The 27,555-nt window shown below is 41.7% G+C and overlaps 2 protein-coding genes across 5 annotated transcripts in view; one reads left to right on the plus strand and one right to left on the minus strand.

Moving 5' to 3' along the window:
• LOC122865567 (leucine-rich repeat-containing protein 49) overlaps window positions 1–16,468 on the minus strand; it is a 38,681-nt gene extending 22,213 nt beyond the window's left edge. The window contains exons 1-12 of one of the 4 annotated variants that reach the window (XM_044174219.1): window positions 16,334–16,468; window positions 15,194–15,323; window positions 14,988–15,053; window positions 14,836–14,905; window positions 14,555–14,680; window positions 14,208–14,313; window positions 13,464–13,667; window positions 12,549–12,615; window positions 8,670–8,813; window positions 8,131–8,202; window positions 3,213–3,274; window positions 869–1,016 (exon numbers count right to left, since the gene is read on the minus strand). In XM_044174219.1, coding sequence (XP_044030154.1) covers window positions 869–1,016; window positions 3,213–3,274; window positions 8,131–8,202; window positions 8,670–8,813; window positions 12,549–12,615; window positions 13,464–13,667; window positions 14,208–14,313; window positions 14,555–14,680; window positions 14,836–14,905; window positions 14,988–15,053; window positions 15,194–15,283 — 1,155 coding nt within the window. In that variant the 5' untranslated portion in view covers window positions 15,284–15,323; window positions 16,334–16,468. Of the gene's footprint in view, window positions 1–868; window positions 1,017–3,212; window positions 3,275–8,130; window positions 8,203–8,669; window positions 8,814–12,548; window positions 12,616–13,463; window positions 13,668–14,207; window positions 14,314–14,554; window positions 14,681–14,835; window positions 14,906–14,987; window positions 15,054–15,193; window positions 15,504–16,333 lie in introns of those variants that run through there. The other 3 variants (XM_044174305.1, XM_044174471.1, XM_044174389.1) reach the window with 3 other exon arrangements.
• A 4,711-nt stretch (window positions 16,469–21,179) lies between these two features.
• Window positions 21,180–26,913, plus strand: larp6a (La ribonucleoprotein 6, translational regulator a). The gene is made up of 3 exons (XM_044174591.1): window positions 21,180–22,083; window positions 23,852–24,044; window positions 24,960–26,913. Exons 1-3 carry the CDS (start codon window positions 21,305–21,307, stop codon window positions 26,055–26,057), a joined length of 2,070 nt encoding a protein of 689 aa, XP_044030526.1. The 5' UTR covers window positions 21,180–21,304; the 3' UTR covers window positions 26,058–26,913.
• The last annotated feature ends 642 nt before the right edge of the window (window positions 26,914–27,555 follow it).

Here is a 27,555-nt window from a genome sequence, read left to right on the forward strand (position 1 = left end):
TCAGCAGTATGTTTTGAGGGCAAGGTGTGTGGTACTAACAGATTCCTTTAAAGTACAAGCTCAGACCTGGGTGCTCCCTGCTTGACAGCCTCTAAAAGCATGCTGATATTTCACTGTAGCACTTTGCTGGCATGCTATATAAATACAATGACTTCATATTTATGTTTGAGAATGATCATTGTTTTGTTAGACTGGATATACGTTAAGTCACCGATACATTTTTGCAACTGAGAACACGATGAATGCTGCACCAATGTCAAAGAACAAAGACTAACGAGTATAGCATCATCAAGATGTACAGGAGCTTGGAGATGCCCCATTGACAATGAATAGGAGACTGCCTATGTCTGTTCATCATAAGTTGTTTTTTTTTACCTGTGAAATCATCAAGTTTATCATCAATCAAGTCAATGTCAAGTCACGCTCAAGAATCAACATGTACAGTGCTGTCAGAAACATATGCTCAGACAGTGACATAAAGGTTTTTGTCCCATTAGCTGAACATAAATGTCAGCTCAAAATATGACATGCAACACAGGCTTTTGTAAATACAAAGTACAGCACAGTCATGAGCTGTGAGGTTTTATAGCTTTAAATTTGTCATAACTCTGCATGAATCATCCTCTTTGCTGTTTAATATGTTTGATAATGGCAATATAGCATGATAAAATATATCACATAATCTCCCATTCTGGTCATGTCAGTCACTGTCCTAAATGTGTAGAAATTAAGAAAAAATATCTGAAGGGACAATAAATAAAAAAAATTTAAAAACTAACAGCTACAACTAGAATTAGCAGCATTTGGGCAGTGGCCCGTTTTTCCTCCTATAAGCACACATAGACACAGTTAAACAGTTCAGCCTTACTGTGATGCGCTTCATGTCCAGCTGTCTCAGATGAAGCACACAGCGCAGGACGGCCTGCTTGTACCATGTCTCCAGGGCTACGGGATTCCCATCCAGGGTGAGCTCAGAAAGGGAGCGCGACTCTCCAAGGCAGGCTAGCTGATCAAAACTAGACACAAAGAAAACACATTTTCAATGAGATCAAGAGTTAAAGCTACACAAACCCACAAATGTTTTCAATACAAAAACAAGGTACACTGAATGCTTCACAATGATACAGAGGCATGGTGACCTAACTAAATATCGGGAAGCCTGAGTCATCCCCCGGGTTAAGTCAAACAAGACAACTTCCCCATCTATGTTTTGAATCTTGAACTCCTTAATCTAGGCCTGTATTGACAGAATGGAGCCAAGCTAAAACAAGACATGGTAAAACTGGTAATTTAGCAGGCACACTGGCAGCCTGACATTACTCAGGGGACAATGAAGAGAGAAAAATCCACTACACTGTTGATATCACCCTGTGGCTAAGGGAGACATGAAAAAGCACAGTCATGCTATGTAAAGCAGTGGAGATTCTATCTTTTGCTAATTTGTGATAATAACCTTGATGAATCATTTGCCTGGAACTACTACTACTACTACACTGGCACTGTGCCTGATCCTGGCCAGAGGTTTCTTTGGATATAAAAGAGGGTCAGATAATAACCTCTGATGAACTGTTAAAGAAAGCACTGTTGGTGCTATAACAAATGCAAAGCAACATTTCACTATTCACATTTCATTAGGTGTAGCCAGGAAATGACACTAATTAGCAACTTGAGAGATCCCAATGGTGCTTGATTGCATCTCATGCATTTTGCATAATTGTTGCATTCATAATCACAGTGACCGATGCCCTCTTGGGTACTGTTACTATGGTACAACCGCTCAATAATAGTCGCAGTAATGAAAAGTATACATGCACCTGTCCCTGGATACTAACAAAAGGCCCAATAAGAAATGAATATCAAAGATATTTGTGTGATGTGTGCAGACTGAGGCGAGGTTAAAAATTGTGTAGTTTCCGAATTCATCTAGCACTACAATCCCTGCACCTTTTTCTTTACTGACTTCTCATTTTTAGGTCTGCCTTGCTCTGGTTTCATAAGGTGTCTAACTTAATTGAGGAAGATAAAATCAAAAATGCAATATTCTGATAAGTGAAATAATAATTGCAAACATTCATGAGGGATTCTTTTTGCTTCAACATCCTCTACTGGGCAAACTGACTGCACCATATAGACAAGTGTGTTCTGTCCCTCTACCTAGCAACAGAGCACAACCGTTCTCCTATCAAAATGGAACAGTGTCAAAAGGTGCACACACATTTTTTATACGCTGCCATTGTGAGCATCCATTCAAAAGAGTAGTTTTAAATAAAGTGCTTTTACCAGAAGCTCATAATAGTAATAAGAATACGAAGGAAAAAAATATGCGTGTACATATTATGGAAACTAGTGGAATAACCACACTGTACTTAGAAAACAGTGTCACTTTATAATGTCATAAGGAGTTTAAGAATACAAACTGTTTATTTGTTGCCTATTTCTTTGTCATGATTCTCTCTGTAACAGTGTGCCAGATACAGAATCATGCAGACACCAGAACAGCAGGGCGGGCTTGAGACGTCAGGTCAGATCTATCACAGCACAAGGTGACTATGGTCAAGGAGGCTCATGAACACTGTCCCACCCTGAATACCACATACAGGCCCCTCCTCCAGGCAAACACGAAGCAATTTTAAAGTAGTCTTGTTCAGTGAGAAGGCTATGCTGCTTTAACAAGTTAACTCTATGACATCTTTATTGCTGGGCTCAGAGAGTGGCAAGCAAATAAAAAACACAGACTTTGGAAAAGGTGTGTAAAGTAGGTTGACATTTGCATCAATGAAACTAACAAAACACACCTCTCATTCATCCTACACACCCTCACCTAGCAATGCTGCTCATGAATTCACTCAACCTTCAAATCTGTCATTAATTTTCCATGGAAGTGAGCTTCCTTCTCTCACCCTGCTTCTCTGTTGTCTGAATAACTTTAAAGTATTGGCACACCCTTTTTTTTTTTTTAGGTAACAGCATGCTAATTACTAACAACAAAGAGAACACATCCAGGTTGATGTTTTCTAGGTTACCGAAACTGCCCACCACAGCAACCCTGTGTGTGTGTGTGTGTGTGTGGCTGTGCATGTTTGTGTGTATTCTGCCTGCAGCTTGTTGGCCAGGCGCTGCCAAGAGCCAAGGGAGTGGACGTGGAACTGTCCGGCCACTATCCCTGTCCCTGCCCTGTGGGGAGGAAGGAGTTAAGCGGTACAAGCTCTTACCTGGTGATGTTGTTACTGCTGAGAAAGAGACGCTGCAAGCAGGGCAGGCGGTCCACCTCAGTCTAGAAAGAGAAAGAGGGAGAGGGAAGAGAGAGAGATGGAGGGATGTGAAGAGGAGAAGGTGCTCGGGAAGAGGGCACTGCATCGTCACTGTCGTCAGAGCTCTGTATCCCTCTCCATTCCCTCAGTCACCTTGCAGCTCTCAGCTCCAGCATACAGCATCCCCATCCACCCTGCGCATGCACACACACACACACACACACATATACACACACACACGCTGCCTTGTCTGCACATGGAGAGGAGGGGCAGGAAAGAGAGAGAGAGAGCATGAGGAGGAAAGGGGGAGGGGTGAGAGAGCAGAGTGTGTGCTGCGCTAATGCAGAGATCCCCTACTGCAGGAGGCTAACTCGCAATGCTCACCAGAACACATCCAGTCGCACACACCCTGAGCAGCTAGCTACTGTACCTCGTCACGCAAGAACAATAGCTAGGGTAAATACAATGGAAACTGACTCAGATGGGGGTTGTTTCTTCATCAGGCAGGCTCAGCATCAAAATCAATGCAGAATTTAGTGAGGGGGTGGGGTGAGGAGCAGCAGCTGGCCAGCTGGCAAACTAAAGAGGATACACAGGAACATAGTCAATGTCACAACCACAACGACTTAAGCTAATCAGATGGCAGTGTGGGAGGATATCATGTTCAGTAGTGTCAGGTCTGTGCTCTGTGTGTGTGTGCGCGCGCATGTGTGTGTGTGTGTGTGGACGGCCAGCGTTGCACATGCTGTAAGCAAAGAGGACACTCCCAGCAGCAATCTGAATGAGCTGCGTCAACGTCCGCCCATATTGCAGCCACCGCCTCGCATCCTCCACCAGAACTGTTGCCAGTCTCCGTTCAAATGAGAGATCAGCCAAGCATTTAGGCTATGCTAGCTCCTCTGTAGAGAACAGTACAACACTGCAGCACAGAGAAGAAAACCCCTACAACCCCCATCCACACGACCACATAAATATAGTACACAGTTGCTCATCCTTGTTTTATCCATTCCAACGGTCAAAATGCTCACTATAGTACAATATGCAACGTCAGCAGCAATGCTAGAGAGAGCCCCTGTCTTTTTGTAAGTGTTTTGTGTGTGTGCATCATTGTTTGATGCTCAATCTGTGGAATTAATATAATGAAATTATTTTACCTGTGAATCTTCAGTGAAAATTTAGTACACCGTATAGAGTAGTTGCATCCGTTATTATATGTGAGCCATGGGATTCTTACAACAAGCTAGTATGCAATGAGTGATACCTCACTTCTCGCTGTATATTTCAGTCTCACATCACTACACTCTTTGGTTACAGCAACCACTCCTCACTTTTCCCATCTGCAGACATCCTGCTTACCTTTACTAGATCTGGGCTGCCTGCTTTTTCTTGACTGGTTGTTTATTTAGCAAAACATAGCGAGCATAGCTCTGGCACAGCACTGAATGAGATTTATATATCTCACTAAACTATTTTCCAGGTGTCTAGTATAGACCAGTGGCTGTGGTTTTGTAAGCATATAAAATAAAGAGTGAGGCCCACACAAAAGGACACATCAGAACATGTACTGCACATGCCTCAGCTTATTAAGACTAGCGACAAACTTTTATGGTGAGATTCTACCATTCAAAGAATACTCACTCATACCTTATGAATTAGTTTAAACTTCGTGGTCCATCTTTGCGATGAGAGCTGGTAGAAAGGTGGGCAAGCAAGTAGTGTCTTTTAAGCAAAAAAGACACACAGCACACCCTGCGATCCTCCATACGGATTCATCCTGCTTTGTTTTGTACATTCTGCTCTCCTTCCTCAGCCCTCTACGTTATCAAACACCAAAAATAGTTTAGTATTATTTTTGCATTATAACTGATAAAGCTGGAAGGGTTACTTTACAATATGACCGGAATTAGTTGTTTTCCCAACATTAAAACTCCATTAAGCAACACAGTACAGCACAATATGGTGGCGAGACAAGGTATGTGAGTGACCGATTAAGAAAGTTGAACATCTAGCACGCCAAAGCAACTGAGACATTTTTCTCTGCACCGAACTTAAACGTTAAAGACAAGTGATTATTGGACATAACGTTTGTCAGGTGGCTTGAAACACAACTAAAATGGGATGATAATGTTCTGTGATTGTCGAATATGCAGTTTGTCAATAGTATGCAAACATGCTAGCCTGAGCGCTTGATAATCCAGGCTTATTGCTCCATGGTGGTAAAACAAAATCAGTCATGGGCAGTCATTTCTGGAGCAGCTTATTGAACATATTGATTATTTTACATTGTTTGCATTGAGACTAAGAATGTGTAGGGATTTTTGTTATATTGGCTGTGTAATGCTTTAGTGTGCACCTCAGCAATACAGGGGATTGTTCTCTTTCCTTCTTTTAAAAAACTGCAAGTCATGCTATCCAGTGCTAGCTTAATCTGACCCTCCACCACACTCCCAGAGTCTCTGTCTGTGCCAGTTCCTGTATGGATGCTGGTGAAGAGGCAGCCACTGCACGATGTCTGAGACTAAATATAGCAGCCCTGTCTCAGACAGAATGATGTCATCACTGAGCTGATGTGCTGCATAACAATTGGCCACCAATGTGGTCTCTTTTTCAAAAAACCCGATTGATCAGAACCAATCGGCTGACAGGATCTGGTGTGAGGTTGGGTACAGCTGTGTTGCTGTGTGTGTGTGTGTGTGTGTGTACGCCAGTATGCTTACGGGTGTGTATTTTTGTGTCTGTGTGCCCGTGCCTTCACCTCTTTACTCCAGCTCCACCGTCTTCTTACTGACAGTTTGCGTGTCTTCATTTTTCACACTCATACTGAGCTCTGGCAGAGGCGTTACTCCACAAACAAAGAATTACTTTTCATCACCACTGTCTCTGTTGCATGCAAAAACACACCACAAAAGAGCATGAAAGCTGCTCAAACAAACACACAGGTACATGTGGATGCTGAGGGGGTTTCAAAGATTGTAAGCTGTTGGGTTTTGTGGTTGCTCGGACTTGAGGTGTGAGCTTAGCTTAGCTCACACACATCTGGCCTCTGAGCTAGAACTGCAGGTGCTGTGCATTATGCTCGTAAACATGTTAAGACTACAATCTGGTGTTAAGTGCTCATTGCTGTGTTGTTCTTGCACTGCACTTCACAGAGATCCCTTATCAAATCAATAGTTTGGATTGGATTTTCAGTTGCAAAAGTTAGCTTGCTTTGTAATGAATTTTTGTATGCCCTTTGGCTTTTAACTTCATGTTCTGAGGACTTGGGCATTACAAAAAATCCTTATTATTGCAGTTATATTGACCCTGTCTTTGATCATTCAAGTTTTAATTTGAATATTTTCCACAGTGCTTTGAGGCAGCATGTTAATTTATTATATTTTAAAATTTCTAAGTATATAAAAGGCAGAACAGACCTAAGTAATATTAGCAGAGGGGAAACTATGTATTCAGGAGACATGAATTTATGACCCCATCTCACACACACAAGGGTTGACTAATCTAAAGCAGAGCTACCATGCAGCATTGAACATTTTTTTCATCATAATTTTCAGTTGTAGTGATGCTTGACTCACTACTGGCCCCACATGCAGACAAGCCCAGAAGGAAAAACTCCTGCTAATCCATAAACCCAATCTGCCTCTGGGTGATGCCTTTTTGCTTTGTCTGTTTTATCAATGCTCATGCTGACTACCCAGCTCTTCCAAACAAATCACTGTTCCTGCTGCCAGAAATGTAAAAGGCATCACTTACTGACTGCCACAGAATGTCTCAATGGAAAAACTCACCTACAACTATGAATAAAAGGGTAGATGACACCATTTAGAGAATGCTCAAAACAACTGCACTAGAACAAATTGATGCAGATGAAATAGGTTACCAGAAATACATGTTTAGATGCATTAAAGGATGACCTAAATACTACTTGTCCTGATGTGTCAAAACATGTAAAAGCCTACACTTTCCTGAAATAATTAACTTAAAAGATAAAGTATGCATAAGTAACATATAATGCTAATATAATATGTATTGGATGACTAAGCCTAACGTATACGCAAGTCTTAAACTTATTTATTGTCACTCACAGCATTTTCTTCTAGACCGGAATTCCACTCTTCATCTGCCTTTAATGAAAGGGAAAACCTGGACACCTGAAGGATGGTTATTTACTTTGTCATCAGTGGTGTTTGTTGCCAAGTGCTTCTTTCAGGCACAGGAGACTAGAGAATCTGCTGAGGGGCAGCATTTTTACTCTCCTGTGTATCAAATAAAACATTACATCCGATAATTGGGACTGGAAGTGGTTCTTGATCAGAACTTGCCAGCAGAGGACAGGGTGAGTGACGAGAAGAGGTTTCAAACAACACAATGTTGGATTCCGTTTGTATTTTCTACCCCAAAAAGCAGGAAAGGGCTTGGGGGATTTGCATACAAATGAAGGGGCCTGTTTTGGCATGCACTGTTCTGTTTATCAGATTAAAACTATAGAAACCAAGGGGAGTGAATTTCCATGTTTAGAATATCCAGTTCCTCTTTCACTGCGCCAGAAAGTCGGTGGGAGGTTGTGGGTAATGAGCTACGTCTCCCTAGGTAACACCATCGAGATACATTTCACCACAGACTTTCTTACAAAGATTCTATTGATGTAATTTCTGTGTTTGTTATTTTGTGACAGCAAAAACTGCTACATGATCCCATAACAGAGGAAACAGTAACCATCCAAAGGACCTGGTCCAAAGGATTGACATAAAGATGAAAGATGAAGCAAGCTGCTGGCACTTTTATCCTATGAGGAACATATTCCTAACGAACAGTTGTCAGGGTGCATGATTGTGCTTATTTGTTCATCAAAATGCAGAAAAAAAAAATACTGTGAATTTACCATTGGCAGATGCAGGAACTGAGCACCGTCCTCAGCTCTTACAAGCCACAAGGCAGCTGCAGTCTTTACAATCTGGGACCAGGTTAGAATTATTATATACATTATTAATCATTATTATATAACACTGAGCCAATACATGTGTATGATGCATTAGTACAAGGTGTACAGATCAGACACAGCACAGCTGCCTCGATGCACATTGTCAGACCTCAGGGTGCAAAAAACTAGTAAATCCTGCTATGGCAATAGCCAAAACAAAAGTTCTCATGTCTGCATCTACTGTATCCTGCAACTATCTTACTTACTACTACTACTACTTCCGGTTAACACATTTTTATAATATTTCTAACTCCTCCTTGCATAGAAGAAAATGGAAGCCCCACAAAGGGAAAGGGCAGAAGCTTCAGTTTTGGTTGAAAATTAGATTTTGTTCACTGGGAACAGTTGGTGCCTTTTCCTTTATATGAAGGAGTAGAATAGTGAGCAAGCAGTGAATAAAATGCTTTAAGCTGTCGCTACTTGGGAAAGGGGCCCCTCACCACAACAGAGATGCAGTTGTGTCGTAGGTTGAGTTCAGTCAAACAGTCCAGGCCCTGCAGGTTTTCCACTCTGGAGATGTTGTTTCCTGCCAGGTTCAATACTCGCAGCTCGCTCAGGTGAGACATGTTTTCTATCCTGGAGATCTGGATGAAAGCACAGTGAGACAAAGTGTGCATAACATAAAATTATGTAAAACGGCAATCTAGATAATCAGTTTCTACATATAGAGAGACACAGAGGGAGGCAGGCCTATCAGAGCATAACACACTTGAACTGTAAACATTCAGTGCTCGCTCTCACATTCAAATCATGTATTTAAAGATCATCAGATGGTTCACATTTATTTAGAATTCTTTAGCTTACACATAGATAAATGTTTTTGGGGTGCAAGAAAGCCAAAGAGCAGTGTGCTCCATTTTCTTTGCAATGCCTGAGGCTACACCTTCTGCTAAATGACACCAAAACAGAAATGACATTTCCACTGCTCTCATTTACCGCAGGGTGAACCATTTCACAGCAACAGTCTCTATCACTTGTGAACAACTTGAATGACTGATATGCAGTCTGTCACATCAAGCCGTGACTCCTGTTTGACCTCCCAAATCATAACAATAAACAAGTAGTTGAGGGTCAGTCAATGGTGAAATGATACCCAGTTCTCTCCCCTCCTCACTCTGGGAGAGAAGAATTAGAGGCCCCTGACATAATGACACTTAAAATACTTCAGAAGAATTCCCGGTGAATGTTGTGTTTGCCCCCTATAGTGCACACAGCACATGTGAGGATAAGGCTAAAAGGGCATCAGGGGTTCAAGGATTCTGTCAGAATACAATACCCAAGGATCACTGCAGTTCAAGTATTAAATGGGTCAATTGGAATAAAATTTAGCTAAGAATTAAATAATAAAAAGTAGTTAAAATTAGAAATATAGATAAATATAAGAAGCAGATGTCCATTGTCATTTTCCTCAGCTCCTCTGTTCTGAAAAGGTAACTATTTTAGCTCTGTAAACGTTTCTGGGCTTTGGAGTAGTAGGTACAGCACTCCCAGATGGTGAGAGATCTCACAGGTTCATACATGTAAAAACTGCTAAGATTTTAAAATCAATAATCAAACCTACAGGGAACCACTAACATGAGGAGTCATATGTGCTTTCCTTCTGGTCCTAGTCAGCACTCTGGCCGCAGAGTTTTAGATATTAATTACAGTTGATTTATTTCTTGTTTTAGGGAGTTCAGACAGGAACTCATTACAAAAGAAATAAAAGTGCGTAGTAGTTTCTGAATATTGGCCACAGAGAGAGATTTACACATTCTGGCATGAACAAACATCGGATAGGTGCTGGCTCAGATTTTTCAAATTGTTCTGACAGTGGGTGCGCATATACAAGTGACAGCATAGTTAAAAGAAAATGACAATAAACTGGGGGCATCTAATCCACCTCAAACACCACCATTAAGCAGTCTCATCTGGTGACGGATACAACAGAGCGAGATCATCATGCTGCATTCAAAGACAGTAGTTGTATTGTGGTGTCACAGCTGACATCAGTACTTTCAGTCAAACATTAAAGTAGAACATTAGTAGAAAACTATTTGAAACGTGAATAAAAAGATATTGCTTCACAAGCAGGACAGAGGCCTGTTCTTGTCTGGGGAGTTGAGAGTGCCAGTTAAGAGGGCCATGCCAAGAATGGGAGACAATAACATCGGCTCTTGGCTTGTTCCTTGTAAACGATACAGTAATCACATCTTAAACATTTCATATAATGGCCTGTATTGTCAAAGAAGAGGACACAAACAGATAACCTTGTGTTACAGATGTCATTAATGACAACAAAGCCTAGAGCATCCTTCTGGGGAGTCTCTGTTCCAGCTTCACCCTGACCCAAAGTGCTATGCTTACCACACATGACAGATTCAGTCAAACTAAATCAAAATCATCATCTTGATTTATAGGAGGGATATGACCTAAACCAACCTATCTAACTCTGTGATACTTTTTCTTTGTTTTACAGACCCTGTAGGGCATTCTCCACTGTCTTTTGTGAGTGTTCAAGTTAAATCGCTCACGTGGAAAACATCACCGCCTAACTAAAGATTGGTTATCCAACAATGTCAGGTTGCATTGTAACCCCAACACTTGGTCACTGAGACCAACCAAGGTTGGATGTACACTCCCAAAGAGAATATCTCCTTTTGAGTAGTTCCAGCAAAAAGCAACATCCTGTTCCAGAAATAAATGGGTAAAAAGATAGGTTGGGAGTGATGTGAGCCTCCCAGCTAAAGGATGGGAGGAAGAAAGGTTGACACTGATGTAGTGTTTGTGGTTAAAGCTAGCACACAAAAGGAAAGAGGACAGGCAGCTGGTGTTCTATGGCCAACAGTGACTAAACAACAACCTGACTGGGTAGAATAACCATGACTTTAACATTATTTAAATTCATTTATCCATTAATTCCCTCGCTGACTTCACTCACTATATCATCTTATATTATCATTGTGCAGCAATTCACATTACATTTGGGTGGTCAGGTCTCTGGTGAGTTTGGGAAAAGTTTAATATATAGGCATATAACATTTATTAAAGTGCATAAAACAGGAGGTTTTGAAGTCAGTGAGTGAAAAGCAACCTGTCCTGGTCGGAATAATAGATTTATCATCTGCTACTCAACAGGCACCTGCCAACAAATGGCTACCTCTGAATGGGGAGGACATGCCAAGGACAGCACAAAAGATTCTATTTATGAATTCATTCTAAAGTCACTCATTCAACTGTCACACTATCAGAATTGTTTAAATTAACTGTAAAAATGTAGTTTTACACACAAACACAACAAGTGGACAGAGCTTGAGGCAACAAAGCATCCTCTGTCAGGAAAAATAACATAAGACTGTAGCACTCATTGAATAGTAATTGGGACGCCTGTTCATGCAAAGAGCAGCCAACATCAGAGAGGGAGGGAGTCTTACCAGGGCTCTGGAGTAGCTCTCTGAGGAGGGGCGTAGGCGGCATGCTGGCAAAACACTAACGCTTGACCAAGGGAAGCCTTTCTATTCTATCTCCCTTTTCCAGGAGCTGCTAAAATCCTCATCTGACATCAGTGTTACTTACATCATTTGATTCCTCAGGCTTTTAATATCAGCGAGCCACGCTCTATTGTGGAGGCTGAACAAACAGCCCCCAATAATAGATTTAGACTCAAATTAATTGAAGAACAGCATAATCTGCTTTAATTCTGCTCCTAAACATTCCCACTGCTGAAAACATACAAACAGTTGTGCCTGTTGAATAAATTATGCCAGTCTGTGAGGACACAGATGTAGGAGTAGACCCTTGACAAGAGCTTGTGGGTTCTGATGGTTTTCAATCCTTTGTTCTCTAACAGTGCTGGGAGCTAAAACAAATGCTTAAGTGCCAAAAAAATGAGATAGGTAAACTGATGAACACCCATCAGATTTCTGACTTAAAAAAGACATGGAAATATCAAATGGACAAAAGAAGGCTAGACATGACCTATTTGTTCCTAATACTGTTTAGGTCACAGTGACAAGTGGACAATTTGGCTATAATGTGCACCCTGAATAGACATTTTATAGGCCAGTGGATTAAGATGAAGGGTTTAGAATGAGCATGAGTACATGAATTCTCATGCCTGGCCTCCTGCTGTCATGTCTGTTTGACTCTAGCATTTAGAGAGCTGCATCTCACATAGCAAACCACTAGTTAGCCACAGTGTGGAGGAGGTGGAAGAGGCAATCTACTTCTGTTGAACTTCGCAGTTGAAAGTCATGATCTCCAGCTACAGTATCGGCAACTAAATGAACACGACTAAACTCACACATGCTGTAGGTGGGAGGACAGTGAAGGAACAGTACCTGATTGTCATGCAAATCCAGGATATTCAGTTTGGACAGGCTTTCCAGGCAGCATATCTTATGGATTCTGAGAAGTATCAGGAAAAAGTGTACATGAAATATAATTTGTCACAATGTGTATGTCAACAATCAATAACATATTTTTGTCCATTCTTAAAGGTACCAGGTCCCAACTATAAGTGCAAAGGAAAATCATAGGAAAATTGGAGAGTGTGTGTGTGGGCGGGTACCAAGCGGAGGACAGTCGACTGGCCAACAAGCTTATTAAAAAGTTACATTCCCTGAGGAAACCGAACATACATTAGTGTACAGTGACTTATTGTTCAGGACTGTCCATATGGATTTAGATCAAATTACATGTAAGGATGAAATACTGTAGTCTCTGCCAATGGAAACCTAAATCAGTGGTATTCTTTACTCTTCAAGAACCAAGCATGGCCCTGGATCTAGGTCTAAAAAGACAAATGTCATGTTTTACACAAAGAAAAACTAATTCCAGTTTGTCTGTAAGATCTTGATGTCATTCACAGTGATATGTGACTTTAATCTTCCTCCTGTCTACCTTTTGAAACAAAAACAACTAACACCAAAATGAACGGTTTTCCCATTAAACTGGGCACCTGCTGGAAAACACTCTTCTCTGAAGCTTACCATGTAGCAGCAGCTAGTATATATAATGTACAAAACGCTACATGCAAACAACAGGATGTGTTGAATAACCTACTAGCAACATTTACACTACATCAGAACAATATTCCATTTGATGTCTATACACTATAACCTACTGTACTGCAATTTATGCTTTACTACCACATATTTGAACTGCACAACACTATCTTTCTAACAGAGGCACTTCAGACAAATGTGACATATTCTTGTGTTTGTTTGCTTGTGAATCCACCGATGACAACTTACCTGTTCTTCCCCAGCATAAGGATCCTAAGAGAGCTTAGAGCTTCAATGCCAGTCATTTCAGAGATGTGATTGTCATACAAGTTCAGGAAAACAAGCTGTTGCAGATGTGACAGATGCTGGATCATTGTGATAAGATTGTGCTGAAGGTTGAGAAGCTGTAGTTCATCCATAATGCCCAGCTGGGGGCATTCCTCCAGACAGCGCCTGGAAAATGAAAAGAAGATTTAGCACAATTTAGGCTTTATATGGACGACTACAGTTCAGCACTTAATTTTCATGAAATAACAACTGTATTTCACCTTCAAGCCATGCCATTCAGTGATGCAAATTGCTGATTTAGTATTTCACTATACATGTTGACTGACTTATTTCTGCTCTGTCACCAGTGAACTAGTTCTTTGTCAGCAGCCACTTATCTTTGGAGACAAGGGGTGGGTATTTTAAGTGACTTTGCTGCCCCCTGGTGGCAGTCTGAAGCACTTGCCATTTCGGGCAAAAGTCTTATTTCTTCTGCAAATACTGTGACAGCCAGACTGAGTTCATAAAGCTAACACAACCTAATGGCATTGATAGGGATGACACAAGAATATGAAAGACACTGCAAGTAAAGATACATAAGAACTGCCGTGACACATGACATGTCAATCATATGTCCAATTTACAGTGATAGCCAAACCAACCATGTTCTGCACTACACAGATACAATTCTAATCTGTTAGAATATCAAAAAGAGACCAGAGGTACCTGTCCAAGTCGATTCGTTGAAAACTGGATGCAAATCTGTCATAAGGCAATCGAGTGAAGGGAAAACCAGGGAAACCAGTGTTGTACTTATATCCTCCCGAACCACCTGACATGGACATTACACACCAAGTTCAAGATACATAAAAGTTCATAGTGCATATATTTGTATAGACAAACAATAAAACCAGTTCCCCAATTCCATAATATTTGCCACGTGATATTGTTATATTTAGCTGGTGGCTTGGGAAGGTTTAGGGCATTATGGTAGTAAGTGGCCCCCGCACTGTGGTTTGGTTTTCTTGATTTGTCTCTATCTTCTTGTGTAGCATGTGAGAGTGCATCCATACCACTTTGAGCACCACCCGCTAGTGGTACTAGATTATGTGCATATGAATTTGTAGAGTCACTGGCAAATGATGGCACCGGAGGTGTCTGGACAAGTCTTCTCTGGCTGTATGCATGCAACCTGTTTTCTACAGAGGGTATGGTATAGTGAAAACTGTCCACAAGATTATTTACATACCTTAGCTATTCATACAATACAATACAATGCTGAATCCTACAAAAACCTCTTGGGCAGAGGGGTGGTTGAGTGAGTATGTGAATGAGTGGACTGGCTCAAGTTTACCTGGGTTAGAATGACTCATTGTTTGGCCGGTATTCATGTTTTTTTCTTTTACAAGATCTTGAGAGTCCGTCTGTAAAACGGTAAACATGATAAACTGTGAAGCAAGCACTGGAAAGTCTAGGCAGTTAACCATATAGCTTGTCATTACTCACCATCCTCTGGGCTCTCTCCGGTACTTGTGGTTTGACAGTTGTAAGGTGCAACTTGCAGCTGTTGACCTGCAAACATATTGTACTAAGAGATCAACTGTGTTGCATTAAATAAAGACGCAGACACCTTATTCAAACATTATAATATGGCTAGGCCATAGTAGCCTATATAGCATTATACCGTGAAGCAATGATAAAGTGGTATTTACCATGGGGGTAAGAAACACCCATCCACCGTTGACACTGGTGTTGTGTTTCTGAGATCGCATCGTTTTGCCCTCAGTCCGCTCCGGCTCCATTTAGCTAACGTTTGCTAAAGTTAACAGTTAAGAGAACAACCTTGAAAAAAAAAAAGCTCTATTTCAGTAGCGGTACTAACTTCATGAATATTCAAAAGAAATACGCGAACACATTTGCTACAGTGAGCTACTTCTAGAGCGTCACGCTAGATTTGTTATTCCAAAACTGATATTCATCTTTAGGCACTGCGCCTTCCTCGGAGACAATCACTGTTGCCTTGGCAACGACGGCGTAGCTTGAGTTACACTCACTTCCCGTGTCACTAAAAATCACTCCGTTAGGAAACTAGTCCTAAAATCGGTCCTTTTTCTAAAAGGTGGGCTTAGTTTGGCTTACTAAATTAGTTATCAGATACCTACACCAAACATCGTGGTTTTGTCTTGTAGAAGCGACCTGTGTCACAATCTAGTTTTAAAAGGCCTGTTTTATTTCAGTTTATATTGTGTTTACATCGTGTAGATTGTGAACAAATTTGTCTTTAATCAAATTTCCAAAAAATATAACACACAGCAAAAGGAAAACAAATGGTCTGATGTACACAGTAGCCTTAGTAAACACTAGTAGCCTCTGCCATGGTCAGTCACATAGACCTTTGAGATGTGGGTCCAGTCAGCTTTTTCCAGCAACACAGACGAACTGGAGTAATCATGTCACATTTAGAAAGAAATTAGAAAGGCCTATATTATAAAGAGTACGGTCTAGACCTGCTCTATAGGAAAAGTGCAATGAGATAACTTCTGTTATGAATTGGAGCTATATAAATAAAATTTAATTGAGTAAATGAGTAAAATGTTGGTGTTTAATGCAACTATTCGGTCAGACATTATCCTCAGAAAAGCCTAATCCTGGAGAAGTCAGTATGGAAAAGAAAAAACGTTTAATGTGATAAGGCCAGTGGGTAACACCACAAAACACTGACGTAAACTGTATGACAGAAAAAGTACTGTAGGCAAATTACACATAATTGTATTGCATGCACTCCCCCCCCCCCTCCATCATAATTCTAAACATAATTAAAACAAAACACTTCAAAAAGTAATTACTTGTACCTGCACCTGTGAACATTTCATTTCGACTTGTTCTCTGCTCCTATTCTGTACTCCACATAAAATTGATGTAATGCTGAGGAAAGAGATTGCTATGATAACGACCACAAGAACATTGAAAACAGACCTTTCTCACAGTGAACATTTTGTCATTACAGGAATAGGCACAGGTGCAACAAATAATACTAATGCTTGCTCTGTTCCAGTTAGGCGTGTCAGTGAGCCATGGCAGTGAGTCACTTGCATTTCTCAGATATCTTGGAAATATTTTATGCTGATTTATCCCTGCCATTTGCCTCCTGTTCAATATATCTCAAAATCGACCCTGACTGAGCATCTTGGTGCATTTGATTGTAGGTTTATTCAAAGATTACAGACCAGCACATTTCACAATATTCTTATACCTACACAGTTTGTGCATTATTAGAAATTGTGCATTACACGTGTGTGTATTGAATAAACGCGTAAAACTAATTACCTGGCATCATAAAGAAATAGCCCTTTCTCCTGCTGAAAATTTGACTTGTTATAGGCACAGGTGTAAGTAATTAGATAAATTATATAATGATTCATGACAAGTCAAATGTCCACTGTGATAAAGGATTATTTCTAAGTGGCCAAGAGGTTAATATAGACTTTGATATGTTGCTGTAAATTAAAACGTATGAATTCTTTGTCATGTCATGAATGGATATGATTTTGGGCTCTGTGTTTATCCAAAGTTTTGGTCCTCTTCCTTTGCAATATAACAATATAACCCAAGTTACTACCCATTTAATCTCAGTCAGTAACAACACAGAACACCAAATGTGGTCAAATAGATTGTGTTGTGTATTTTCAGCCTTTTTACTCTGGCAGTAATAAGTGGTTGCTCAGAGAACACAAGTCCAGATTCATCAAAGGGACATCCCACACACTGCCTGTCACAATCTATTCATGAAGCACAGGCTGACACATATTATGGGAGGTGATCATCAACAGTTTGTATGACAGGCCATATTGAAAAAAATACAATGTAAATTCCAGTTGTCTACTTATTTGCTTTGCTACATAAATAGATAAATCATACATGATTCCCAGAAGAAACACAGACACAGAGCCAATAAAAGGTGTTATTCCTGTATTTTTCACTCTATATTTTATGTCCTTGCCCTAGTCTATGATGTGTATTTCTTCATTATTTTATCACCCTGTGCCCTCAGGAAGACCCTTTAAAACCCAGTCGAGGATCTGTCAGCAGGCAGATGGATAAATGCTGGAGTGAAAATGAATGATCAATCAATGTCATTTTTTCTCAACACTGGACATGGGGACAGAAAACTATACACATTCAGTCTGATATACTGCACAACAAAGGTGATATACTGTTGGTTGTTAGAAAAACATAGACATTGGCTTTTTTTTCCCACAAGAAATGCAACAAGTCAACTCAGTGTAATTGTACCAGCAGTGCTGATTTGTTGGCAGCAGCACAGTTTGACCCGAGCCTTGACAGGACATTATTTGTAAACATAGTCTCACGTTAAAAAATACAACAGAAAAATGACGGTAATAGGTGACGTACATAGATCTGCTGATTTTTACCATCTGGCAGTGAGTGTGTGCATGTGTGTGTGTGCGGGAGAGAGAGAGAGAGAGAGAGAGAGAGAGAGAGAGAGAGAGAGTGAACTGGTTTTTCCTGTCAGTCAATCCATTTATCAAGAATTTTTATTTTTGTTTGTACACAGGAGCTGAAAAGATTTATGCCGTTCACAGTCAGAGGGAAAAATAGATTACTTGACAGCTCTGGGTTAATGATTTTAAGCTTCAGTTCATTATTTATGCATCGCCCTGTGTGTAAGAATGACTTTCACTTGGAGAAACCAGGATGGTTGTAACACTGGGTTAAGTGTGACATTCAGTATGTTCACACATGAAGAATAACAGGTCCAGGTAGTAGATTTATTGTAGCACTCACATGGTTCACAGTAACCCAAAAGTACTTCCCCAGTAACCTAGACTTTACATGATTTGTTGTTTAATAACAGAGTCAGTGTGATAAGCTTACAGAAAACATATCAGCAGCACAAGCGAAGGGAAATGAAGAGACTTTGTTGCATTACATCTATTTTATATTTTGATTCATTTAATGCAAGATCTCTCTTTAGTTGAAATTGATTGCATCCATGCTAATCACAAATTCACATGCCTAAACAGCACTGTATTTGCTGTGATGGCTGCAAGAGATGGGGGTTGCATACATTTCCTCAGATGGTTACAACCATCCCCCATTGTTTGCGGTATTCCTCAAACACGAAAGCAGAAAAAAGACAGGGGGGAAACAGATTGGTTGCTCCTTCCATCTGCCGCGTCACACCGTATCAGTAATATCAAGCTTTGCAAAGACAAAGAGAGGAGTGCTTCTACCAGTGGAAAAAAACAACAACTATTGTTTCCAGTGACCTAAAGTATTCAAATTCTTGTTAAAATTGTTGTACTGTACCTCCTGCTTACAACAACAATTACTGCAACTATGCAAGTGGCATGGCAGGTTTTAACAACAGGTATCTTACATCTAGAATCACTACTTCAAAGGGAACTGGATGTGCTGTTCATCCAAAAAGCTTAATTTGTTCTAATGGGTGATGGTGGGTGGGTCCGTTGCATGTCACATAATTACTTATGTCACATTAAGCTAGTGCTTTTTGCAGTAAGAAACAAGACTAAGAGTCTACAGCCATGCTAGCAGCTCCGTGAGGCCGTACTTAGGCACAACAATGCTTGAAGCTAAATGCTAACATCAGCATGCTAACATGCTCAAAATGACAATGCTAACATGCAGTTGTTTCAAATAAGAGTCCTTAGACATCTACTGCACAGACACACATTATGTGAGGTAAAGTCAGATGCAAGTTATATGAATATCGTCAGACTTCCAGGTCATACTCAGGCAAAGCCAGTAAGACTCATCTAAGAGGCTTCAATTCTACTGACTGGTACCGAGAGTTGTGTCAATAGGATCGCATGAGAGTTATCACAGTCTCATAGATTAAGAGAATTCCAGTTTATTTGTATAAACCGTATACAATGTTTCAATGGGATTTGAAGGTCCACATCCGCAGCCCTTAAGGCACAAGACATTGGCACCTTTAATAAAAAAAAACTCCCGAAAAGCATATAAGGGACAAGAGAAAGGGGGGAAAAGAAGAAAGTGAAAAAGTGAAAATCCTCTGAAGACTCCTTAGGAGAGGCAATTCAAAGAGAGATTCTACTTGGAGGATTGGTGGTGCAAGAGGAGCCAAAGGTGGGAAAATGACCAAACTGTGTTAAGGTGCGAATGAGAAGAAAATGCCCGGAGAGGGATTTTAGAATGGCACCTTTAAAAGATCACATACACTGAGTTTCCAGCTTATTAGTACACCTAGATAAATTGAATTCACTCTAATACAACAGCCCTGTAATACGTGACATACTACTTCATGAAGTTCGTCTTATTCACTTTCTGTCAAGAATGCGTCAGAGGTGTTGGTCATTTTGAAGGCTGTAGTTTGTGGTGCTGTTGAATTGTATTGTATTATACTGACAGGAGCCTCTATTTTTTATCCACCCCTAGTGACATATAAATAACGGTGGACAAAATAATATACACGTCTTTCAATATGTATTTTTTGCACAATTTTTGTGGATCTTTTTGTACACATTGTGGACAGATGGTTGGAAAAGGACTGAAGGAGGCCATCTACGTCAAACTGGGACATCTATGCCTGAAAAGAGGAAGTGGCCTTCAACACCACTTAGAGGTGCTTACAGTGCCATCCTGACATCACTTCCTGGACAGTTTGTCTCTAAGTTTCATCTTAATTCTGTTGGTTCAAATTCAATAAGAAATTGGTTTGAATGAAATTAAACAAAGCAGAGTAAGACGAGAGGCGTGATTCTAGAAAATCCTTGACGTTGTTTTGCACTGGAAACAGTTGAAATGACCCTGCTGGCAGACTCTTTCACTTGATCTGACAAAATAAGTCCTCAATAAGAAACTAAATCCCCCCCCTTTCCTCTCACTCATTGTCTCTCTCTCTCTCCCACCCATGTTGCATTGTACACAAACTGGAGCACTGTATGGCATGTGGTGCAGAGAATGAGTCAGACTGCCCACCAGCTGTGAGCATGGCTTGCCAGTGGAGAGGAGTAAAGATATTTCATGTAGGGCAGGCAACAGCCAACAACATCGGCGTGGGTGATTTACAGGGCTATCAGGATGGAGGCCAACAACAAGCTAATAAAATGGACATGAGGTATAGTTTACAGAGAAATATTCAGATGAGTAATAATAATGCTCTCAGCTGAACACATATGCTTTTGTGCTACAAATCAACATCAGTGAAATCAGTGATTCTGGAAATGAACTCTGAACCCCCACACCTACTTTTGGAGGCACCAGTGGATGTTTTAAGACAAAAAAATAAAAATAAAATAATCGCAGGTTACTTTCACCTTTATTTTAGTGAGGATTCACTGGTCCCATAGGCAGCAAGGCCACAGCTGCCATTGAGGACATGTCATGTTTCTGGGAGTTTTAGTGACTTGAGGGGGGTTATATATTTCCATTACACACAAATTACACGTTTTTAATGAATGATTTTGATCATTTTTTGGAGTCAATATATTTCATTAAACTGAAGAAAATGTGAAACAAATCTGGAGTTTCCAATACCCTACTAATTGTCTGCAATCTCTAATTTGACCTCCATGAATATCTCCTATTAATTGATGTGTTTCCTCTTTCCTTGAGGCACCTGAGTCTCACGCTGAAAGCCTATTATCCAATTAGCGGCGTTGGTGAAGGGGTAGTCCTTGACACGGCAATTTCCCAATTAGAGAGGACCACGTGAATTTGCCCCCCTACTTAGAGCCACGTGAAGGCGGCATTCGTGTCTTCCCAGAAAAAGACGACACTGTGTGTAAAAATCCGTGTGTGAAAAGAGAAAGCGAACTATGCACGCCTTGGTGAACGCCTTCATGCGCTGCCTCTCATTTCTCTTGCCTCCCCCTTGGCTTTGTGTCAGCTTTTGCTTGTGGGTTGGGAATGAGTGCGAAGAGACGCTGCCGCGGCCCAATCCCAGAGCTTGTTTCAAAAGCAGAAAGCCTCTTACATATGAGGAAGTAGCAGCAGTGGCAGCAGCAGTAGAAGCCCAAGGAGGCTCCAGCCCGTCGCGCTCACCAGTTCCAGGCTGCGTCTCGCTGGCTGCTACAAGCCCCGCTGCTCCTCAGGGCCCTCCGTCGGGTCGGATCTGGATCGGGGGTCTCTGGCTAGCCGTGGAGCGCGTCTTCGGAACCCCCTGGGTCATTCTCCGCCATCACTGGTGCCCGAAGAGGCGTCGAGCAGCTTTACGCACCCCGTATCCTGTCTGTGCCTTCGAGTCGAGCAAGATTAAAAGCTTCCAGGGAGGCGCTGCTGCTGCTGCTTCTGTTGCTGCTACAACAGAAGAAAGGAAGGGAGCGGGAGGAAGCACCTTGACCTATTCGAGGAACATGAGTGAGTCCGTGGGGATCCCCAATCCGAACCCGGCGGAGTGCGCCTCAGATGCGTCAGCGGAGCAGAGCATCGATGAGGTAATCACCGTGGATCAGCACACGCAAGAGATGGGGACGGTGACGATAACGGTGGCCATTCAAGCGGCAGAGGACGAGGAACCCGAGGAAGTGTCGCCCAATATTGACTTCCTTGGCGGCAGCTGTAGTGAGGACGAAATCGGAAGACACGACAAATCAAGGTTTGAGTTATTTGCTACTTTTAAGTTAACTGTCTTAATAGCCAGTGATGCTTGTGGCGACAACAAACTATAATTTAAGTCAAATAACATCATTTGGTAACCAAATGGCCTTGACAGACTTATTACTTGTTATTTGTATAATTAGTTTTATTCAGTAAATGTGAGTAAAGTGGATTCCCCAAATAGCATGGTTGCAGACTGTGTTCAGTAAGGGGGGGGGCTTGAATGAAACGTTTTCCTCTTGGTGTCAAGGTTATTGGAACCCTACCAGTCTATTTCTGCGTTGGATTTACACTGTAGGCCGATTGGCCGATAACTTACGTTGAAGAACTGCCAGTGCAGGAGCAGCGTGTGCACCGCTGAATTGCTTTTGTTTCACTGAGAGAATGCCAGGTGTGTAGAAAGATGCTGTACAATGCTGAACTACAATACCGACAGGTGTATCACAGTGACAACAAAAGCCCGTAGTTGAACAGCATCACCGTGTGAGGACAATAGATGCTCAGTTGGGAGTGTAAATCCTCAGATATACTTGAGGGATTTTATTATCTCTTGGGTGGGATGGCAGAGAAGTGTTTAACCACCTGTAGGCAGCATCCGTGCTGTAGAGAGGGAGAGGACTGCACCTTCACTTTAATCTAATTCCCCTGCGTCATGGCCTGCTATTTTTATCCTCTGGCCTATAAGTTCCCTACTACTCAGACTAGTGCGCAAAGAGTGAGTCAGAGGTAGAAAGGCCAAAGGGGAAAACAAATCACACTGTCCATACCGAGCCTTTCAGTTTGCTTGTAGGTCAAACCTTAATGGCTCTCTGGTGTAAAGTTCTTCTGTAGCACCTGTGAAGGCCCGTGCTTTGTGGTATGTTTTCACACAGGATGTAGTTTAACATCACTGAACATGTGATAGGAAGCATGCTTGGAACTTGAGAGTACATGTGGCTGTTTTTCACCTAATACTATACCTGCAACATTCCTAAGTGCACTACTTAGTGATTTGAAAGTGAACTTCACCTACATTAAAAATTGTCTAGTATCCCTAACATCTGTGCTGTTTTTTATTTATTTTACATATTTAAATTCTCTTGTATGTGTTAACAGTGACAGTATTCTCTTCTAAAAGCTCAGTTCTGTCTTTTGATCTGAAGTCCTGAGGATGCAGTGGGCTTGTGCCAGCTGTGCGGTCAGCCGGCCAGAAAGCTGTTGACGAAGGGCGTGTGAGGGAGGGGAGGAGGCTGGAGGAGGTGATGAGTCATCCGCAAAATTTCATTCAGACCCTCACTCTAATCTGCAAAGCTACCTGACTGTGCTGCTTCACAGCTCCAGCCAGGTGCCTGACTGAGATCGAATTGTGCCTGAAAGCCTCAGCAATGCAGTGTTAGTACCAGTTTTTGTAAATTGTGTGAAGTCGATTTGGTGAGCCACCATATTCTGTGTGGGAGGGAGAGCCTGTGACTGCGCCCTTCAGATGGAGAGGTCTTGGCAGTTTCAGAATTGGTGGGACACTGTGGTGTAGAGGTCTGGCACTGAGGCATGGTGACTATGGCTGGAGTCAGTTTGCAGTTTTCCTTGCAGCAGTTGACAGAGGGAAATGGCAGGATGAGGACGTATTCCTGCCAACAACTTGTAAGCCACTGGCTTATTGTATTAATGAAAGTAAATGTGTAACATTTGTAATGTTGGCAGTTTAGGATATGAAGCATTCTGTTTTCAGTGATGTACTAGAGAAGAGTCTCTGCTGACCACGATGCATGTTGTCTTCCCACACACAGCGGTGCCGGGACCAGTGGCGGGGAGGAGGAGAGCTGGCAGCCCCCAGATCCAGAGCTCATCCAGAAACTGGTCACTCAGATCGAATACTACCTTTCGGATGAGAACCTGGAGCATGATGCCTTCCTGCTCAAACATGTCAGACGCAACAAACTCGGGTTTGTCAGCGTCAAGTTGCTCACTTCATTCAAAAAGGTAACAATCGCTGCAAAGCACTTGAGTATAGTCAGGAAGTAATTGAAATTCCCTGTCCTGCGGAGACTGGGAATTGCACACAACTTTTTTTTTTTTAATTATGGGCTAAAATAGTGTACTACATGCTATAGTAGTACTAGTCCACTGGTGGCTCATTATGTGCGTTTAAGGTTGTATATTGATATTCCTGAGCAAATAATCAACTGAATATGATGTAAAAGAAATTACATTCATATTTGAACACTAACCAGAATGTACAAATGAAGTTAAAGCAAGGCTGAGGAAAAAGATGTTTTAGAATGGCAACCTGGATAAAGCTCAATGCCATTTTTAATTCTCAGTGACGTAAAGGCTCAGAATTAAAGAATTGAAGAGCAATGGCTGGCTGTTTAGTGTCAACATATTCATCATGATGCTGTTTGGAAATGCAACGGTATTATCACATTGATTCACAACAGCTGGTGCTACTTTAGGCTCATGCATGCAGATTTGGGTTTTATTTTATTTTTTTGTTTAATCTGTTTATGCCACAAGTGATCGCCCCATGCACATGATCATTTTTAATATAAACAAGGATTCGAAGATGAGCTTGACAACATTGAGGTGACACATTTTAAACATGAGCAAATTATACAGCGACGGATTGAGTAATGCAGTGAAGCCAGGATGTCGGTGTGTTGAATCTGTAATGCTATCAGTACACATTGATTCAGGAAGTATGATTGAAAGGAAGGCAGTAAACACTACTGATTAATCCTACTCACAGGCTTAGGTTATTGTATAATGTTTTATTTGCTTTTTTAACTCTCAAAGAGAAGCTGTTGCAGGGATCATATTTGAGATGGCCCTTTTTTTTTTTCTTTTTTTTTCAAACCGCTTAGCATCACCCGTGTAACACAAGCATTCTCTTTGCAGGTGAAACACTTGACTCGTGACTGGAGAACAACTGCTTATGCTCTGAGACACTCAAAGATACTTGAGCTGAACGATGAGGGCCGTAAGGTGCGGCGTAAATCTGCAGTCCCAGTCTTTGCCAGTGAGTCGTTGCCTAGCCGCATGCTGCTGTTAAGTGATTTGCAGAGGTGGCCAGAGCTGGCTGCTCTCACTAAGGATAATGGAGGCAGTGAGGGAGGAGCCACACAGCAGGAGCAGCTGATGAAGCTGCTGCTGAAAGCGTTCGGAACATACGGCACCATCGCCTCCGTAAGAGTCCTGAAGCCAGGGAAAGACCTGCCGGCTGACCTGAAGAGGCTGAGTGGCCGCTACACTCAGCTAGGCACGGAGGAATGTGCCATTGTGGAATTTGAGGAGGTGGAGGCTGCTGTAAATGCTAATGAAGCTGTGGGGAGCGAGGATGGAGGGTCCAGTTCGCTGGGGTTGAAGGTAGTCCTGATTGGCACCAAGCCGCCCAAGAAAAAGGTACCTAAAGAACGGCCGCGTGAGGAGGGAGGGATGCGCAAAAGTCGCTCGCTCAACAGCAGAGTACGAGAGCTTAAGTGCCACGGGGATGACTCGGCCTGCAGCTCCTCAGAGACTGAGAGCACTCCTACGTCTCCTAGGCTGACCAGAAAGTCCCAGTCCTGCAACAAGCTCAGCCCCACCACTGCAGGAATCAGCTTCCAGAACAATCACCTGAGTCCTGGCATGTCCCCGCGTAACAGTCCCTGGTCCAGCCCCCGTGCCAGCCCCTGTTCTCAGCGCAAATCTCCTCATTCCCACAAGTCTCCCTTAGTCAGCGAAGGCAGACTGAGCCCCGAGCCGGGGCGCCGCTGGGCAGACTACTCCTCAGACAGTAGCCTCACCCCTTCAGGGAGCCCGTGGGTTCAGCGGCGCAAGCAGGTGGCTTCTCAAGAGAGCAGTCCGGTTGGCAGCCCGATGCTGGGCAGAAAGATCCAGAACGCTGACGGCCTGCCACCGGGGGTAACGAGGCTGCCAAGGGGTCCCGACGGAACCCGCGGCTTTCACTGTGTCACTGTTAGTGAGAGGGGAAAGACTGCTGCTACCCAGACTTGATATGTGTAGCATCCTTATGCATTCCTTATCCCACAAAGTAATGAGAGATTGGAAATTTGAGCTGTTCTTGGCCATGTTGCTCTGCCCCCACCTCACATTTGAGACTGTAGATATATTTTTGTTGAGTGCATCAGTTTTCAGTCTTTGTTATATTTTTATACAACATTTTGAGTTACCATGGTAACATTAGTAATTTACTAATGGAAATTTGAGTGAAATGTAAATTGAAATTGCTTTGAAATGGACCATGTCAACTCCATTACTGTCTAAACATGTTATACATGGGGCGGGTTGGAGAGGGACTTCCACCTTATTTTTTCTTTTTTTTTCTTTTCTTTTTTTTTATTGAAGAATGTTGTCCTGTCTTGTGTGTAAAAGCTTACAACTTTGTCGTGGATGTGTAAGTGGCATGGGCACATGGACTTGATAGAGATATCACCATATGCCTTTTCTGTATTTGTCTACTGTGAGTTCCATTTTTACATGTTATTTAAATGGAGGCCATAATCGCTCCACTGCCATAAAGGTTGGACAGTTAAACTTTGACGTATGTTTTAGTTTTTTATTTAGCCTTTTATTTTTTTATTTCACTATTTTCAGTACGCCTTGTCACTTAGGAGGGGCTCTCTTCTAGCCCTGTAAATGTTAATTTGTTCAACAGGTAGCTGCTTTATTTATTTTAGTTTTGTTTTTTTGTTTTTCCTTGGCATCTGTTTCCATCAGTCTAAGCTCACAGTAAGGTTGGAGGGATGTTCAGGTCAGGCAGAATAAATGCTCATGTTCTTGCCTTTACATCTGAGCTGGGGTATTTTGACAGTGCGATTCCTATTGTACAAATAAATCACTAAAATTGCAATTGGCCTGACTTTGTCTCTTGTTTGACACATTTTGAGGTGGTCAAGATGGTCTGAAACAACAATTTTTTTTTTTTTTTTGTTCCAATATGTAAACACGATTTAAGTGAGATTATTGCTGTGCCAAGACTGTAGAAGCAAGTCCAGACTTGGACAGCAGAATTGGCACATTGTGTTTAAAAGAAATAAATAAAAAAATAAAAATGCATTGGACAGATGGGAGGATGAGAGTTGATGGAATTATAAGCTACATCAACCCTCCACGAGGAAGATAAAATTGATAAAACAGTGGAGACCAGTTGCACAAATTTAATTGCCTTTATCTTGGTATGTGCAATGCCAAGAATTTGGTTTTCACTACCCTTTGACCTATTTGTGCTTTAGTTTTACATTGAGTGTAGTGGGTGTAATTTGGCTGTTTCTGACACACAACAGGAAAACAGTAATGACAGAATGTCTACAAATGATCCAGATTAAGTATATGAAACAACTGGTTGCATAAGTATTCACCACCTCCAGTCAATATGTAGCAGAGGTACCTTTTTTGACAGAAATTCTGTGCATCGGTCCATATCAGGTTTGCACATCTGGACATTCCCATTCACCCTTTGTCCAAGCTCTTAGGCTGCATGGAGACTGAGTAA

The sequence above is a fragment of the Siniperca chuatsi genome, linkage group LG1, assembly GCF_020085105.1.
Source record: "Siniperca chuatsi isolate FFG_IHB_CAS linkage group LG1, ASM2008510v1, whole genome shotgun sequence".
In the NCBI taxonomy this organism is placed as follows: Eukaryota; Metazoa; Chordata; class Actinopteri; order Centrarchiformes; family Sinipercidae; genus Siniperca; species Siniperca chuatsi.

Excerpts from the sequence above, each read along its gene's own strand:
- larp6a (XM_044174591.1), top strand. The coding sequence starts at position 21,305 with ATGCACGCCTTGGTGAACGCCTTCATGCGCTGCCTCTCATTTCTCTTG. Across the intron at positions 22,084-23,851 it reads GGAAGACACGACAAATCAAG|CGGTGCCGGGACCAGTGGCG; the intron begins GTTTGAGTTATT and ends TCCCACACACAG. Across the intron at positions 24,045-24,959 it reads TGCTCACTTCATTCAAAAAG|GTGAAACACTTGACTCGTGA; the intron begins GTAACAATCGCT and ends TTCTCTTTGCAG.